The 19,033-nt window shown below is 36.1% G+C and overlaps 2 protein-coding genes across 4 annotated transcripts; both read right to left on the reverse strand.

Moving 5' to 3' along the window:
- Nucleotides 1-655: 655 nt before the first annotated feature.
- On the reverse strand, nt 656-12,405 carry LOC132114255 (CCR4-NOT transcription complex subunit 6-like). Of its 2 annotated transcripts, none has more exons than XM_059522364.1 (12): nt 12,131-12,401; nt 10,987-11,108; nt 10,340-10,526; nt 9,398-9,483; nt 9,211-9,315; nt 7,347-7,406; nt 7,084-7,241; nt 3,922-4,076; nt 3,646-3,800; nt 2,271-2,504; nt 1,280-1,482; nt 656-962 (listed from the first exon to the last, which is right to left on the reverse strand). In XM_059522364.1, the coding sequence occupies exons 2-12, from the start codon at nt 11,096-11,098 to the stop codon at nt 750-752; spliced, it is 1,668 nt and encodes a 555-aa protein (XP_059378347.1). In that variant the 5' UTR covers nt 11,099-11,108; nt 12,131-12,401; the 3' UTR covers nt 656-749. The 2 variants fall into 2 exon arrangements, with proteins under 2 accessions (XP_059378347.1, XP_059378348.1); XM_059522365.1 differs by having other exon boundaries at nt 820-962; nt 1,276-1,482; nt 12,131-12,405.
- A 640-nt stretch (nt 12,406-13,045) lies between these two features.
- LOC132113799 (SUMO-interacting motif-containing protein 1-like) lies at nt 13,046-18,515 on the reverse strand. Of its 2 annotated transcripts, XM_059521809.1 has the most exons (11): nt 18,084-18,515; nt 17,840-17,866; nt 15,863-17,149; nt 14,953-15,203; nt 14,728-14,797; nt 14,452-14,615; nt 14,265-14,357; nt 13,969-14,100; nt 13,627-13,783; nt 13,444-13,528; nt 13,046-13,326 (listed from the first exon to the last, which is right to left on the reverse strand). In XM_059521809.1, the coding sequence occupies exons 1-11, from the start codon at nt 18,210-18,212 to the stop codon at nt 13,103-13,105; spliced, it is 2,619 nt and encodes an 872-aa protein (XP_059377792.1). In that variant the 5' UTR covers nt 18,213-18,515; the 3' UTR covers nt 13,046-13,102. The 2 variants fall into 2 exon arrangements, with proteins under 2 accessions (XP_059377792.1, XP_059377793.1); XM_059521810.1 differs by lacking the exon at nt 17,840-17,866 and having other exon boundaries at nt 18,084-18,512.
- Between the last annotated feature and the right edge of the window lie 518 nt (nt 18,516-19,033).

Genomic DNA, 19,033 nt, shown 5'->3' on the forward strand with positions numbered 1-19,033 from the left:
CCGCACTAGTGGAAAAGCTCTCTTCCACTCTCCTTTCCATTTGGGGATAGATTTGACTTACTGAGTTTGATTTGTAAAACACATCGGTCACTCATCCAAAGGAGAGTTACACAAGTGTGTAAGAAATTAAATTCAACTGCAAGTCCGAGTGGAAATTTTACTTTAAAGAACATGTTTAAATTTAGGCTAAAAAAAAAAAAAAAAGATTAATGCTTATTTGCAGGATCAAAATTGCAGCAATGTCTGTTTGTTAGTATTACAGTCTGACCGTAAAAGCAATGTAATTAATCTGCAATTCCTTTGAGTGTGTGACCAAGTGAGTCACCCTTCTCTTACATTTTGGACACATTTCATGCACACAAGCTATGCCCAACAATTGAAAGTATGACAATATCAGCCTATGGGAGGGAATGCAACAAATATATATATATATATATATATATATATATATATATATATATTAAAAAAAAGCAACTACAGCTTAACAGATAGTAAAAAACAAAAACTCCCTGACAAATAGAAACATGTTGGACCCTAACAAATTAATAAAGACAGTAGAGAGAGAGAGAAAAAGAGAATTATATATATATATATATATATATATATATATATATATATATATATATATATATATATATATATATATATATATATATATATATAAATTGCTTAGAGGTTTCATAGTTTTTTTTGTTTTGTTTTTTTCAGAAAACTTATAAGAACTATGACTCTGCAGCCAGAAGGGCTCACTAACTGTGCCCAGCTAAGTGGACTCCATTGAGAAGGGGAGTATAAGGCAGGACCAATTCCAGTTGTGCAAACAGGGAGAAGTGATCTGAGGGGATGTGAGGGTGTGGGCAACCACTAATATTGTTCTCCAGGAGCCAGTTTGTGTCCAAAGGCCTGAGGACACCCAGCACGTTCAGTTGTGGTCTGGAGTAGAAGATGTAGTCAATGACACCCTAAAATGGGTTTAAAAAAGGGATTTGTGAAAATGCATCGTTGAATCACAATAAACAATTCATTATTTCTGCTCATGTTACGATACACTGCAGAGCAAGCAACAGCGCAATGTAACGTTTCCAATGTCGAGTGCTTTTTCTGTCATAACTAAAAGTATAATACTGGACCAAGAGATTGAGACATAAAAATAGGTACTATTGATCATGTAGAAATAATAACTAGATTTTATTGTAAAGTTGTCTTGGTACCAAAGTATTTGACATGGCTAGTCATACACTCTAAACAATGGCTGTCACTTTGAGCTCAACGTACTTGCCTTGAAGTCAAAAGTGTAATTGGTGTAAGGAATAAGCACGTTCTCATAGGCACTCTTCAGCTTGAAACCATGCGTGATCCTCCCATTAGATGTGCCGTTTTTGCCGTTGCAGTTGAAGTTGGTCAGACTGTCACTGTAGCGCAGCTCCTTGAAGTCTTTGTGTGTGCAGTCCACCCCACCTGTGCTCAGGTACTCCACAACACCTACAATCAGATTTGAAACTCATTAAACATGTCTGACCAACATACCTGTATCTACTGCAATTGAGACAATACTACAAAAAAAGATGGTACAAACACAACAAGAACTCAAAAAAATCTACTTGATTTACTTTAATAAATATAATTGGCCTTTTGTTTCATATGTGCTTGGAGAAAAAAAAAAAAAAGTAATTCTTCCAAAAATCCTCTTTCTCTAAATCTAATTTTCTCCTGATTGGGGCACCATAAAAGTGGCTTTATTTGTTCCATTTAAAATATTTTAGGATTCTATTTGAATTATTAAATTAAAAGTTAAGTAAAAAAAAAAAATTTGTCTAATTAATTTAAAACATGAAGCTTACACAATTTAACCAAAATGTATTAAAATCAGAAATCAGCTGTTGTTTTTTTTTTGTTGTTTTTGTTTTTTTTGGTCTGCATACCTAATCAATTGAATTCATAAAACTTCAAATATTTAATTTGAAATATTTACATTTAAATATGATTAACTGTACAGCCCTACTTTTATTTAATTAATCCAAATTTTGCCAAATTCTGTGACATTCAGAATTATACTGTAAATTAAATTTTCATGACTGGATTCCAGTCGGAATTGTCCATGCTTCCCATATTGCTGAGATAACCAAGAGCATGTCACAATGAGCAAGAAATTAGTTATTCCTGTTAAACTCACAACAGTTAATCATCTGTTTCAAGACTCAAAAACACCTCTATCAACACAAAATAGAAAACAAGACACTTTGCATGTCTTTGGCTTTAAGAAGGTTTACCCGAGTCAGGAAGTGAGTTGAGGTCGGCACAAAGCACCAAAGGGATGCTGCTGGTTTCTCCAGATACGGAGGAGAGCTTCAGACTATGGGAGGCTTTGTCTATGATATTCTTCACCTCTGACAAGAACATCATGGTCTGCACCAGCTTCACATCAGAATATTCTGGGTCCCAATGCATGTGAGCATTTGCCACTAGAAGGAGCTGTTTCTCCATAGCATGGATAGATTTCCCTGCTGTAGAAAAATAGGGAAAATAGGAAAATGTTTTATAAAGACATTGTTCTCAAGTAAAATCAAAAAAGACTGGATGAGCATAATGTAGTGAAATATATAATAAATACCACATATTACAATAAATTACACAGCTGTTTGGAAATGGTGTGGAAAATAGGAAATTACATTTGCAAAAGTTTTTATATTTTGCAATTCATATTATCAGTGGGGATTCCTTTAGATTTATATTGCTATACAGTAAACTTCACTGAATTTAACATTTTAACATTTCATTCATAGAGCATTTTTTAATTCAGCTTACACTGACAAAGATGCTGTGCAGAGCAATCATAAAATAACGAAAAATATTAAATGTTACTAATCTATTACTTGGTTAATTAATAAGTTAATAATCAGGAAAAATTATAGAGTAAAGAAGTGCCTTAAGTCTAGATTTAAAGACAGAAATAGAAGGAGCACTCATGATGTCAGGTGGCAACTTTCAAATGTCACGACTTTCAACTGAGGAGCAGCAACTTCACAAAGGCCTTGTCACCTTTAGGTTTAAGTTTTGACCGTGAGACATATAAAAGAGCTTTATTGGCAGATCTGAGGGATTTAGAAGCTGAATTAAAAATAATAATAATAAGACCAGAGGTGTAAGATGGGGCTTGTCCATTATGAGCTTTAAAAGAAGCTAAAATTGGAGCTAAAATTTTGTTTTGTTTTTTACACTAGTTAACAGTCTGGCCGCTGCATTCTGAACCATCTGCAAACATGCCAGTGACGATTAGGGAAGACCAAGGTATAAAGAATAACACTAGTCCAGCCATGATATGATAAGTGCATGAATTACTTTTTTGAAAGTCTTGAAAGGAAAGTGTTGATTTAAGTGTGGACGTTATTCTCAGTTGATAGTAGCTGTTTTATAACAACTGAGCTCATTTGCTTTTCAAGACAGAGCATAGAGTCAAAAACACCTAAATATTTTGCATGTGACTTAACATATGGAGTAAAATTGACCAAATAACTGGCTATAGAGTTTCTGCTTTTGGAAGGACCAAAGATAATCTAATGCTCGCCAAGTGTAGTGCAGGAGGGTGCTTAACTGTAATGAAAATAATGTCACAATGGAAAAAATCTGAATTGTGCAGATACTCACACGACAACTCTATTAACTCCTCCTTTAGCTCCAGCAACACAGCCACTCCAATGTTGTCTTTGGTCATGACACGATTCAGCATAGCCTCTGAGCCCTCTGAATTGGCCATAGCCAGCTGGTTAAACTCTACTGTGTGTTTCTGCATCATGCTGAACCTAAAAACAAAGAAGAAAAAGATCATGAGTTCCATGAGTTCATTCAAAACAACACTGAATCAAACCTCTGAGACAGAGTCTGATACCACACTTCTCAACCCTTGAGTGTTACTTTACTCACTTTTTAATCTTGTAGAATATTGCACATCCATCTACATGTTTCCTGTCCGATTCAGACATGGTTCTGGCCCGGGATTTTGGGCTGAAGAATCCATCATATCCCTGTTTACTCAGCTCCAAAAGGAAGTAGTTGTAATACTGCTCTGTCTCCACTTCCTGCGTATGACACAGCAGACTAAGGTTGCATTTACACTGCAGGTCTTGATGCCCAAATCCGATATATATATATATATATGCAGCTCAACTAACGCGATCGTTATAAAGGTTTTTAAACAACAATACACTTCCACTTGCATGTATTTGACAATCGGAATATCAGATATTTCATTCCATAGCTAACACATTTGTGAATATGGGCCTAATCTAGGCTATCCAGGGTTGTTGTTTTTTTAATTGCATCTGAAAATGACTTTGTGCAGCTCATTCACATGTGCGCTCTGGCACAGATCCGCCTCTCGCGATGCTCAGCTGTGAACGATTTAAAAAGGGTGCGTTCGACTTGAAGCACAACCTCAGACAGTGGTATGATTTGCTCTTTTGTTGTTCTGTTTTCTTTCAGGATCAAAAATACAACAAATGAAAGTGTTTATCTGTATTTCCGACTGATGAGAACTATGCATATACAATCATGAATCAGTCAATTTTGTATTTATTATGATATATTTTATTCTAATGTGATCAGTGACTCAAGCACTGATGGACCAAAGAGCATGTATTTCGACATTTGCAGTAAAAACAATGCAAATGCAAAAAATATAAATGCAATGCAAAAAATATAAATTCTCAGAAAATGCATTTAATACCAATATATTGAAACGTCTGTTTATATACTCCATTAATAAAGTAGTCCAGACATTGAAAAAATATCAGTCCACATGTGTTTTATATTTAATATGAGGGAAATAGACATGCATGCATGCGTGACACAAAAAATCTTTAACTTTTAGGTAGCAAAATATTTTTTAGTAATTCTGTCAATTACACTAAGGTTATTACATTGTCTGCTATATATTTGGTTCTTATTTATTAAATAGGGGCAATTGATTGATAAAACATTGATCAAAATTAAGATACAATTTATAAAAAACGAATATCTTTTAAAAAGAGTTTTCCATAAAACAGAACTTAATGAAAGCATGTTTTACCAAAAACAACGCCGTAGTAGGGCGCCAGCGCTAGGGCTGACGCGATAACCGCAATATTGTAATACCGCGCTATTGACAAGCAAACCGCAGAAGAAAGATAGCAACCGCGGCAACCGCAGTGTTCAGGTTTTTTTTTTTTTTTTTTTTTTTATGAGGCTGTGGCCTTCTTGTTTTTTCAATTTGTCACTGTGCGTTTAATGTTAAATAAATTAATGATACAATATGGTTCCGACTGTAATTTCCTCACGAGCCGTTGTAGCTTTATGGTGCTTCGTTTGTTTTGAATAGGCCGGCTGAAACGATGGGAGGCGCTCGATCTCGTCCCAAAACCTAATGTCACGTCGCCAGTTTGGGAACATTTAGGCTTTCAACCCAATGAAAAGGGCGAGCCAGCGAATATAGATGAGCCGATATGCAAAATTTGCTGCAAAAAGGTTCCTGTGACGCAGCAATACATCTAATTTGAGGTCATCGGGACATTCTAAAACGTTTAACGTGAAAAATGCTTGATATTAACAGACCAAAACTCACTAAACATCATATTAATAAAGTATACTATCTACAAAGAAATCAGATGATCCCTGAATATGAATTCAACGCGTTTAATAACATGTTAAGCCTTTTCCTCCCACAGAAAACCGTTATAAGGCTTAACGTGTTATAAGACGACTTGCATTCATTTTCAGGACTCACACGGGTTTTTTTTTTTTGTACATAGTATACTTTATTAGTATAATGTTTAGTGAGTTTGGTTTTTAAAAATCACTGTCTTAATACATTAAGCGTTTTCTTATAACGGTTTTCTATGGGAGGAAAAGGCTTAACGTGTTATTTAACGAGTTGCATTCATATTCAGGGCTCATCTGATTTTTTTATAGATAGTATACTTTATTAGTATGATTTTTAGTGAGTTTGGTTTGTTAATATCACTGTCTTAGTACATTAAGTCATGTTAAGCATTTTAGAGTGTCCCCTGTCATCCAGCGCAGCTGCCCCCTCAAGCATCAGGTCGCGGAGCAACATCAAAAAGAACAGCTGAGACCGGCCGACAGTTAGGAGTAGCTGAAGCCTTTGCGAAATCTGTAAAATACAGCCGTGAAAGTAACAGGCATACCTGCTGAAGTCACGGACAACCTCTGCGTCAGTGCCCATACCCAAGAGAGCGTCAGCAGATAACGAGCTCACACACACTATCTGCTTGAGGAGTGCATCGACTTCAACGCGAATCCACTGTCCTGGTGGGCCAGTGGTGACGCGATAATCAGTCTAGATTTCCGCTGCTGTCCAAAGTCGCACGCAAATACGTGTAATACGTGTTAGAACTCTTTGATTTCTTAAATTTTTTTTATTGGAAAACGCATGTTCTTGTTGCTGTTTGGCATTTAACAATAAACAAAAATGTCTCTGTCAGTTAAAAAAGCAACAATATATGCTACATAACTCAACGATAAAGCTTTGTATGCAGCAAAATCAGGATAAATTAGGTATGTAAAAAAAAAAAAAGACGGCGGTAATACCGCGTATCGCGCTTTTGAGCCACCCATAATAACCGCAGGGGAAATTTCGTAACCGCGACAGCCCTAGCCAGCGCCTCTGCCTCGCGAGTGGATGATAGCCCTGAAGATGCCTAGCAATGATATACCTTTAGTGGTAGTATACCTTTAGTTAAGTTATACCTTAAGAGTCTTCGTATCGCGTTAAGAGACAATGTTATCGGGAAACGCAGCCCAGGTATGTTGCGTTTCATGCGTAATGGAGATTCCAAAGCGCTCTTCTTTGGTCAGAACCATCGATAGCGATTGCGGATAGGTCTGTCCTGTGTACCGAAACTTTTAACAATGCAACAAAAGAGCATCAAGCTATTAAAATCTATATTATATTTACGCACAGATAATATAACAGTAGGCTATATTAGTCAATATTTTTATTAGGTTAAGCAGTGATTGCATATTAACCACAAGCTATGAAATTCTAGTACAGCTGCATTAGAAATTTAGGATTACATAAATTCTTTTTACCTGTAAGCTGATAATATCTGCATTGCAACTGAGGATCTCCTGCATAATGGACTTTTTCCTGTAGCTCCAGTTAAGGGCCCAGGAAGGGCAGTAGCCGTAGAGCTGGCGTGTGGCGTACTTATCACACAGCACATTATAGCACATCACAGTTAACAGAGCTGATGAAGCAAAGAGGAGAAAGAAGGATTAGGCAAAGTGTCCTTAGATTTTGAAAGATGTTCCACTATTAAAAAAAAAAAGAAAAAAAAAAAGAAAAAATCTACCGGTTGGTCTTGTCCTTTCAGGCTCCTGCAGCACAATCCAGGACCTGGACGGAGGGGGCTCTGTTGGGACTGAGAAGACAAAGCATATCTATTTCAGGATAATAATGTGAATCACCTGTGCAATTTTAAGTAATATTTTCTAATTAAAAAAAAAGCTTTTAAAAAGCCACACTGACAATGACTTTAGAATTTAGAATCAAATCTGTGAATCTAAACAGACTTAAAACTAATTAGTGCTACACAAAACTAATATTACATACATTTAGCTGACGCTTTTATCCAAAGCGACTAACAATTGCTATATATGTCAGAGGTCACACGCCTCTGGAGCAACTAGGGGTTAAGTGTCTTGCTCAGGGACACATTGGTGTCTCACAGTGGATTCGAACCCAGGTCTCTCACACCAAAGGCAAGTGTCTTATCCACTGCGCCAACCCCACCCCACCCCAATACACTAATACATTATTTGATTTATTAAACCATCATACATAAACTACAATTCAAAAGTTCGGGATCAGAAAGTTTTTGTTAAATGAAACTATTATTAAAATTAATACAGTTTTCCAGCAAAGAAATATTAAATTCATCAAAAGTGACAGTAATAACTAGGGATGTAACGATTAACCGCAAGCTGGTTGAAAATTGATTTAAATATGTGACGATTCAAATCGGTTGAGATGCTAAACAATCTACATTCATTTAGGGGTAGGAGTTTATATGAATGTATGGCTGAGGGGAACTTACTGTCTTTAGAAAAGTTTAGATGGTATTTTTTCTTCTCATCTTGACTCTGTTTAATGCATATTTAAGTTCATAAGTGCAGCGCTGCATTGTTTACAGCGGTAACCAAGGAAACACTTTTAGCGCCACCTGCTGGCAGAGAGTGAATCTGCGTCTTGTTCAGCTCATCTACTATTTGTTTCATGCAGATATCTTTATTGTATCGTTTTACAAAACTGAAGCCAAATCATTCTGATTTTGCTTCAGATTTTGAGATTACACAATCTAATTTAGATTAAATGTTGCATGTATGCAGCATCTTTGTTTAGATCATGATTAAAATGCAGTGGTTGCCTCTCAATTTAAATGGAAAGAGCACAGACAAAGCCTTATTCTGTTTATATGAAAATATTTATTTTATTTGTGTAACATTTATTATTCTTTTTTCCCCTTGTTTTAAAATTAAAATTTATTTTTGTTATTACACTTACATTGTTATTCTGCAGATGCTTTTATCCAAAGCGACTTACAAATGAGGACAATAAACGCAATCAAAACCAACAAAAGAACAATAATATGCAAGTGCTATATTAGTATATTATAATAGTGTTATATTAAAATTTTCAGAAAGAAACATGCTGAATTTTTTCCAAGCAATAATAAAAGGACACATTTAATTTATAATTTGTCTTAAATCTCATTTTGTAAAAAATAAAAAAATTGTGAATCAAATCGAATCGTGAAATCAAAATCGTGAATCAAATCTAGTTTTTTTAAATTAAGATGATTTCAAAATATGAATGTTTTTACTCTTATCTGTAAATAATAACAATGAATGCAGACTTGATAAGCACAAGATACATATTTCAAAAAAAAAAAAATGCAACTGACCCCTCAAAATTTAAAAATGTAATATAACAAATAGTTGCAAGAAAAAAAAGTCATATGACACAAGTTCTTGGGAAATTTCACATTAAATCCCCCCCAAAAATCTTCATCAACACACTGTAAATACTTGATAGTTCGCGCAGCACTAACAGTGAATATTACTTACCTTGGACAACAGTCCATGACACTATAGCAAAAAACCTTTAAAAAAAAAAACAGACTAATTAACTGTTTAGGATCTTTGTGTGACACCTACTGCGCTTGATAGCACCAGCAAGATTGTCCAAAAGGTAGTTCAGCAGTTGCCGGGTACCATCTGGCTCCTGGTAGAGAGTCATAATTTCTTGAGTGAGTGGATTGCCTGCAGAGACACACACAAACAATCAGCAGGAAACATTCTCTACACAGTGAGGATGTCAACCACCAGAACGATGACCACTCACCTTTCAACCCCAGTGTTTGTAACTGAAACAGTTTCCCCAATTCGAACGGCAGAACCCGCAACTGGTTGTTATTTAAAAGTAGTTCCCTGTGGAAACCATGAAACAAAAGTGAAAACTAATAATATACAAGCTTTGTGCTTAGAAAATTATAATAATAATAAATAAAACTTCTCAGTAAAATCTTGACCAACGTATTATCACAATTGTCATGTCATTTGCGATGACTGTATAAGGACTTTTTTTTAAATCATTGTTAACATTTATGATAATCATAACAAATACGATTTGTAAACATTACTGAATTAGCTAACATGCACAACAAACAAATATTTTTTACCGCACTTGTTAATCTTTGCTAATGTTACTTATGGCAAATACAATTATTTATATGTTACATTTTACATTCAGCAACACTTTTGATTTAAACAAATGTATTAAAATGTTTAAATTAACTCAAATTAGTAAATGCTGTAAAATTATTGTTCATATTAACTAATGTAGTTCAAATAAAACCAAAATATATTTTTAAAAGCACTTTAAAAGAGTGTACAAGTGTGCTGTACAATTTCAAAAAAAATCTGCTCAAACCTAATGCTCATTAATAACAGTTCACAAGTTTACTAAAGTTTAAAAAACGAAAATTTATTTTGAAGTGTTAAATAATTTATTCAAAGAGATCATTGTTTTTAAGAATAGAAACTTAAATTCACTATTTACATTTATAACACTGAGATAAGGAAATCCTGGAAATCACAATTTTACAATTCCCTGACATTTTCATGACTGTGGAAACTCTGTCGGGAGTGATCTAGTTTCATCAAATGTGCTCATGAAAACATTAAGGACCTTTTTCCATTTTTTCCCCTCAGTGCTGTAAACACATTAAAATGGAACAAATGATCCATGGAAAGAATAACGCAGCTTTCGCTCCAAGCAGCTCACCTGAGAGACACCATGTTGCCAAGCTCTGCTGGCAGGCTCCTGATCTTATTGGATGACAGGTCCAAGAACACAAGGTTGTGCAGCTTGGTAATTTCAGGTGGGATGCGTGACAGGGAGTTGTCACTGAGGTACAGAGCAGTGAGGTGAGTGAGCGACCAAAGGCTCGAGCTGAGACTCCGAACATTACCTGAGACATTTTATAAAAATATCTACTTTGTTACTATGTTTCACTTTCATTGTAGAAGTGATCTGAAGTTGAGATTTAAAAAATAAATAAAGTGAGTGAAGTGACATTCAGCCAAGTATGGTGACCCATACTCAGAATTTGTGCTCTGCATTTAACCCATCCGAAATGCACACACACAGAGCAGTGAACACACACACACACTGTGAACACACACCTGGAGCAGTGGGCAGCCATTTATGCTGCGGCGCCCAGGGAGCAGTTGGGGGTTCGATGCCTTGCTCAAGGGCACCTAAGTCGTGGTATTGAAGGTGGAGAGAGAACTGTACATGCACTCCCCCCACCCACAATTCCTGCCGGCCCGGGACTTGAACTCACAACCTTTCGATTGGGAGTCCGACTCTCTAACCATTAGGCCACGACTTCCCAGTCTTTCTCTCAGAGGGTTTAATTTCAGACATACCTGTTATTTCAAGGCCGTCCCAGTTGGATTTTTTCCCACTGTTTGCCTCCTCACTGGACATGATCGTGTACATCCGCCTGGAATCAGGCGGGTCATATTTCTCTTTGGGCATTCCTAGACCCCTGTAAGGTACAAATGCTTATCAGATTTATATAACAAGACAAATTATTTGCATGACATAATTCAGACATCTCAAAGCCTGTTTACAATCCAAACAAGAACACAGCTTTTTATTTTCTGAGTATAATATGTATAATGTGCATATGCAAATACTAGGCTGATGTTGTGTAGTGATTGTTGCTGCTGTCTTGCAAGAAAACAATAACTATCAATCTATTAATCATTCTTATATTCTGATTTTGTCTAAAGACATTTCATATAATTATTATCAACGTTGAAAACAGTTTTTGCAGCTATGTATTTTACTAATAACTCGGATACATAACCATTTAAAATGTTAAAATGGTTTCCTTTATATAACAAGCATTTAATTAAAAGTAAAATATTAACAGGCAGCTAAATGACCTCGCTAACTGGAACTGTCAAAACAAACCTAACTTGACAACTAAGTTACTAGCTCCTTACAATAACTAAACACACGTTACACACACACACACAACAACGCTAATTAGACTAGAAACAAGTCTAATGACATCATATATAAACGATTTTGATCATGTCAAAGAAAACAAAGTAGAAATGCAACAAAGCACGCAAGCTAATAAACAACTAGCTTTTTGCTATGCTAATGGCCCAATTAAACTCATCAATACTCTAATACACGGACTCCACAAAGTGACCTTACATGAAATATCATGTTAATCATACACTTGCAAAAGTAATATGCATCCACTGCGTCTGTTTACTGAAGAACTAATATTGTCCCACAGCTATCAGCATTAGCCATAAGCTGCTAAAGGTGCAGCCTTTCAAAAGATTATATTCTAAATTAACACTTGGATAGGTGTTCAGTAAAATATTTAGGGAAAATTGTACACGTTTTAAAAATAACAACTGATTATAATATTATCTGCATATGAACAAAGAGAGACTAACTAGTGTGTAGCTATAGCTAACTTGGAAACAAACGCAAACGGGGACTCATATCAGCAGGAAATCTTTAGAAATAATATTTCAGAATTACCTTCAATATCATAACAACTCCTAGAGTCAGCTGTGTGTCTCACTTCGGCGTTAATTCATTCGCTCGTGTCGCTGTGCAGTCACGGAAAGCAGCGCAGCATCATGGCGGAGGGTTTTTGTGCAGCTGTTGTGCTGCTCTCCAAAACAAGGGTCCATGTGTCCATATCGAGCTGCTTGTTCCTGTCTCAAATCCTAGAGAGCTGCCTACACAGAACGCACCTGTGGGCCTCGAAAATTTTGTCTTTGTATGCAGCTCGTTAGAATTTGAGACGCAGTCATTCTTATTCTACCGTTTCATTCTTAATGTTGACTAATACGTTTTGGATGGAACATGCTCTGAATGTGTATGTTATTGATGTAGATCATTTGCAGCGAATGAACAGAGTATGAATAAATTATGATTTTAGACTTCGACTTTGGGTGAACTATACATTTTGCATACAAAACAATTTAAAGCTTTTTTTATTATTATGTCTAAACATAAATGAAATGCCACACAATTTCTTGAAAACCATATAAGCAGGTGCACAGGAATTTATATAAGCAAGTTAGTCTGACAAAAACACCACACTCTGCTATAGCTTGCAAAAAAAATTATTTCAGTGCAACACTTGAAATCCTTAAGTTTGCATCTTGCATGACCAAAATGTTGCATCAATATATAAATAGCAGGCTATAGCAGTGTGCGGGATTCATCTATTTTTGTTAAGACTATTTTTTTATGTCTGCGACAGAAAAGTGAAATAATAATAATAACAATGATAATATAAAAATACATTTATTTAAATATATATATTATTAAAGGTTTAATGATGTCAGTTATATGTGTCTGTAGATGAGATGGATTTCAATGGGGAGAGCATAATAATAATAATAATTGTTCTTGGTCGGTTTGCTTAGTAAACAAACATACAAATTGTATAAAATATAAATTTATTTTAAAAACTGTCAAAACAAAGTTATTATAAAAGGTTTAATGACTTGTAGTAACACTGGACATGTCAGTTATGTGTTCTTGTAGTTGGGATAATAAATCCTGCATTTCCATGGAGAGAGCATGGCCGATATTGTTGGCTGCACGTGACAGGAAAGTGCCCACTGCCTCTTGCACTTCTGAGCATTTCACTTGATCATTCACTGTCCAAATAGGAGCATGCTTCCTATCAAAACGCTTTGTAATGGGGAATTGTAGATGACCTGGGGAATAAAGGTTGAATGTAAGGTAAATTAAAAAACTACAGTGGTGACTATATTTAATCACTTAAAATGTCTTATTTATTGACTGAAAAAGCTGTGTTAGCACTGGTTTGTTACCTGTCACAACTTCTTCATAACTGAGCATCAGCATCCACAGAAGCTGAAGGAGTTCATCCCATTTTCTCCACTTCTCTGCTCCATCCTGGCACACCATACAGGGAGAGCATGCGAGTTCAGCTGTTATGTAGAATAACAATGCAAAATGCTAATTTGTAATAAAATAGTGCAATGATCTTTTACAGAGGGGTCTGAGGCCAGTGTGGAGCTCTTGAGGTAGTGTAGCAGCAAGTTTAGAGACATGGGCAAGCTTGTCTTCTGAGAACAAGCCTCATCCAGCAGCAGCTTCAACAACTTGCATCTCAGCAGCTTGCTATCAAGAGTTCTCAGCAACAAGAGTCTAGCACACACAATGAGAAAGAAAGCATAGATAGAAATGTACATAAATGCACTGCTATAATACAAAGAACAGCAACAACTTTTCATTTAAAGAACATGCAATAAAGCTCTAATGATTGCAAAATGTAAAATAGTGCAAGCACTGATATAATACTGGTTATCTGTGGGATTTTTTTTTTTTTTTGCCTTATCTGCCTGCAAGAATGCATTCTGTTAAGAAAAGTGAAGAGCTCTTCTGAGAGTTTGTCTGAACTGTAGTTGGGATTCTTGTCCACCTCCAAGGCCAGTGTTAACATCCTCTGAAGAGATAACACAATCCTGTAACAAAATAAAGTAAATGTATTGATTTAGCGAAAAAAGAAAGAACAATCCAAGCTGTTTTTTAACAGACTGTTGTTGCACAGCAGAAATATATCACTGTTAGAAAAGTGATGTTATATTACCATTCAATGTTTAATAACAAAAAATATCGCTTCGTATACTTAAGATAGTTGTCCTCTTTCTTTGGATATTCCACATCTTTTGAGTGGTTCACTGACTCCTTAGCAGCATTCATCATCCAAACAATTACATCCCTAAGAACAAAAATAAAGTATTATGCCAAGCCAAAACCAATTGCAAATTTGGGGCTTAAATAAAAACAGCTCAAAAATAGAGAATATAACTCACTTGACTTGCCCAATTGTTTCATAGCCAAATGAAAGCATCTTCTTTGCAACAGAGTGAAGAAGACACTGAGACCGGAGTTTAAAATGAAAATCGTCTTCTAATACCTGCAACATATATTGCAGAAGCATGTACTGGACCTCTGTCCGCAACCTCCTAGTCTCATCCTTAAGACAGGAATAATGAAGCATGGAATGTTGAAGAAATAAAAGCATTAGCTAATAATATTTTTAACTTTACTTAATGCCATTTTTTTATTTAAGGGTTAAATTTATATACCTGTTCTTTCATAACTGACTTCACCAGTTCCCAATCGCATGGGACCGTTGAAGCATCCACAGGATGGTATCTTAACATATAAAACCAACAACTTCTAAAATAAACATGAATTATACGTTTTATACGTCATTTTTGGTTTACATTTGACTTTTTCATGAAAACTTAAATTGTTCATACTCCCATAACTGTTTTAAATCAAGTAGTTGCAGCTGTGGTCACACTCACCTCTGAGTCTTCATCAATAGGTTATAGGCCTCTATGACTAAAACATCAGGGCTTTGTGGGTTTAAGAAAATCCCCCTGAGCAGGTGTGTCGTAATATCCACTGGTGGGTAATACCGAGGCTGAATGAAGTCAGACAGCAGCTGAAGAGTGCCTTCTGGGTAATTCTCCTCGATAGTGCTGTAGACCAAGCTAAGGCTCTGACGGCATAGAGGCTCAGCGGGACCATAGTGTTCGTCTTCCCCATCGTCATCCTGTTAAAAACAGAAACTGACTGACTGAAATCTATTTCGTATTGTAGGATAATCACAAATTCTCTGGCATGTTCAGGGTGAGACCCAAGGGTGTGTCTTGCTGCAATTTTGGTCCTAAGCACTGAGGTAAACACAAAATACTGTATGATTTATGTTAAAATTTTGTATTAACAGAGCACCAATATGAAAACAACCAAATTATCAATATTTTGTCTATTAAACTGATACTACAAATATGACTTTCTTATTTCAGATGAGCAGAGTTAGCAGTGCAAGGTTGTGGGTTCGATTCCCAGGGAACACGTTAGGTAAAAAAGTTAACCTGAATGCACTGTAAGTGGCTTTGGATAAAAGTGTCTGCTAAATGCATACATTTATATTTATTTATTTATATTTAAATGAACCTGAAGAGTTTCAGAAAAAATCATAAAAAGTCAATTTAATGGAGTATATTTGAACTCATGTATCCATGTTGTGAAGCACAAGAAATTACTGTCATCTGTGCTTTCACATCTCTTCTCATGCTCAAAAAAAACTTGTTTTTATGTACATCTGAAGAAAAAAAGTCATTTGTGACAGCATAATTAGACGACAGAATTTTGGAGTATCCCTTTAAATCTATTTATTAAAATGTCAATGTGCATATCAAAATGTATTACCATGTGTGGAATCGTTCCACTCATGCACTGACTAAATTTTCTGTACTGAGTCAGACAGATATGTTGTCTATCTTCTGAATTGTTTTTAGAAAGATCTGACTCCATATTATGCGGGACATTTTCATTATCGCCATCGCTGCTTGTGTCCCAAAGGCTGATGGGAGGGCTTTCTGGGGAGCCTGCATCTGAATAACTTCTCTTTTGCTCTGTTCTCTCTGGAAGGTTTGGCGAGGAGGCCTGCGAAATGAAGAGGCTGATGGAGCTACTTGGTGAGCTCAGTGTAGACCGATCACGCGAATGTGCTGCTGTGTCACTGGCAAGAATCTCTGTGGAAGTGGGACTGTTGGGTTTACTCTGTTTAGACAAAAACACAGGGCTCCAGGGAGGCGATGCTATAAATGATGTAGGTATGGATGGGGACGAAGGCTCGGGATGAACCGGAGTATGAAGTTCCTCATTTTTGCCGTTATTCATTGTTTTGCCATCCTCTTTTAATGAAAGTGCGTTGGACATTGATGCATTATGAAAAGCAGAAGGAAACTCAGAGGTTTGTAATGACTGTTGACTGTTGCATGTTGTAAAGGAAGGATCATTATCTTCAGACTTAATGGATGAATCAGAGAATATATAAGCATCTACCTCACTTGGACAGTAATATGGACTGTCAAGACTGTAAGGAGAGAGAACACTGTTTTCCCATTTCTGCGATGAGTCAAGATTGTCTTTTTGATCTGCTTCTATGCTGCAGACAGCTGGTGTACTAAGCTGTGTGTCTTTAGTGTTCTGTGATACATCTGCAATAGAGTTCTTTAATGCCTCAGATTCACATTTGAATGGATTTTTAATTTTATCACTGGACCTGGAATGTTCTAAAGACATATCCCAGCTCAGCTGCTCAGACGACAAGTTTGAATTACAATTTGGGTCCTGATGCAAATAATCTTCTGTACTTTGGAGCACATCTGTGAGAGTCCTCTCCTGACTGAGTGACTTAGAGGCAACAGACTGCAAACTGCTTCCTACAAAACACATTGAATTAGCCACATCTTCGCCAATACAGGTTTGAGATTTTGATTCTTGAGCTTTTCCAAAAGATGCCAGTGTTACGTGCACTTTCTTGGCTCTGCTTTCTACTGATGGCAAAGTTGGGAATGGTTTCTGCACACCAACATCTTCAAAAGGATCGTCTTCACTTAGATCTATAACTTCTAGGGAGGAGCATGTATCTCTTTTTGAGCATCTTTGCCTTGGAGGGGTGAAGTTGTGGCCTGTGATATCGATGAGGACCTGAGACAAACAAATAACGAATAAAGAGGGAGAAACCAAAATAAATACAATGAAAGATTGGTATGGACTTTTCTATGACTAATACCAGTATTGATAACTACAGAGCATGTGGCTGATGGCCAGTAGCTTATGTCAAAAATATTGCACTGAAAACAAAATAATAGCACTGACAAGGCTATCAAGCCTCCTTGAAGGGGTTGTAATTTTGCAACAGTGGCTGTTGTACAACTGTTGTACATTGTCCCACTCATTACACTGCTAGAAATAAATAGATATATATTAAATACTGATTAAAGCTGAAATTATTTAAGTAGCTTAGGCTACTTGCACAGACCGTGTAGAGCACAACTCTGAGAAACACGGGTTTCCCGGATGAGCGGTCAGTTAAACTCGACTGGTCAATATATATAAAATGCAGCTAAAAATGCTATGTAATCTTCTAATCGCGCATTAGTCAATTTATCGATGAACACTGCATTGATTTCATAATAATTAAAATGAAATCTAAAATGAAATACGATAAACAAAACATTAATGTATCATAGCCTACAAAAAATATTTTTGTTTTATTTAAATATTTAAATTAAATTTATTTAATTTTTAGTTTTGTTCTTAAAGGTTGCGGTTTTCCGCAAACTGACGGAAATGTCCTTTTTTTTTAAATGTATAAATAACTAGAAATAACGTCACCTGTGCGCGTGCCACCGTCTCCTGCAGCTATGGTCCGCGCGTCACGTATAAAAAGCAAAAACCACGTGTAGAAACAAGAATAAGATTACGCATCACTCTAAACAAATATGCCTTTTTGCATATGGAAACCACGTGAAAGTAATGCCCTGCATAGAAACTGATAAAAGTTCAAGCAGCTAAAAAAAAAAGCAGAATTTGTGAGTGTGGTACAGAAAAAATGCAAAAAAAAGTTGAATAAACTTACAGGTGTGACTGAGAGCCATTGTTCTCGAATGAACGGAACTGGGTCTTCTTTGTCATCATTATAAATGCTTATAACCTCTAAATCGGAGTCGTCGTCGCTGCCCGAGCTGACACAAATAATATCCTCCATAATCCTGCCTCACCCTGTCCATATATTAATCATGTTTGTGCTGACAGAGCACAGTCTTGAGCAACAACAACAAAAAAGTTTGTCCAGGAGAACATCAATCGTGACGTTGTTGTTTAGCTATTTCTTTCAAGAAATCCTCTATGAAAACAAATAAGCACGGATGTAAATATCAATACTAGTGTCACATAGGTGGAAAAGTTTTGGTTTCACTATTGTAGGATTTGATGAAGGAACTTCCGCAAGTGAAATGTTGTCGGTTTATGCGGAAGTGTGTTGGATTAGTGGATTTATGATTCAGAGCTATGCGTTTATGCCTTGTTTGCGTCAGAAAGATTTATATACGCTGCACGCCGCCTAGATTCCCGTTAAGTCAACATTACATCTGTTTATGGGCTTCGAACTCAGTGCCATGTTGTAGGTCGGTCTGGCCAATATATATTGGTTTTGTCTCGTTAAGGACGCTTACTGATTTACCTCCAGATAGCTTACGGGGATGTAGCTCAGTGGCAGAGCATGCTTTGCATAGGCTTTTGTGAGGCCCCGGGTTCAATCTCCGACATTTCCATTTTTCTTACACGTTATAGTTTGTTTGTTATATGACAGGCTGTTGTCGAAGATCACGTAGATGTCTATATAATTCTGTCGATTAACATTTACATATTTATCAAAAGATTTATCCAAAAACAAAACATCACAAGCTATTTATTTTCTTTAAGAGCCAACAACATTTAAAGGACGGCCAAATTAGTGTGTTTGTGTATAGTTTACCAAGGTTGTTTGTTAAAAAATAGTATTAAAATACTGTGAAATAATACAGCTTT

This window comes from Carassius carassius, chromosome 33 (assembly GCF_963082965.1).
Source record: "Carassius carassius chromosome 33, fCarCar2.1, whole genome shotgun sequence".
NCBI classification, from domain to species: Eukaryota; Metazoa; Chordata; class Actinopteri; order Cypriniformes; family Cyprinidae; genus Carassius; species Carassius carassius.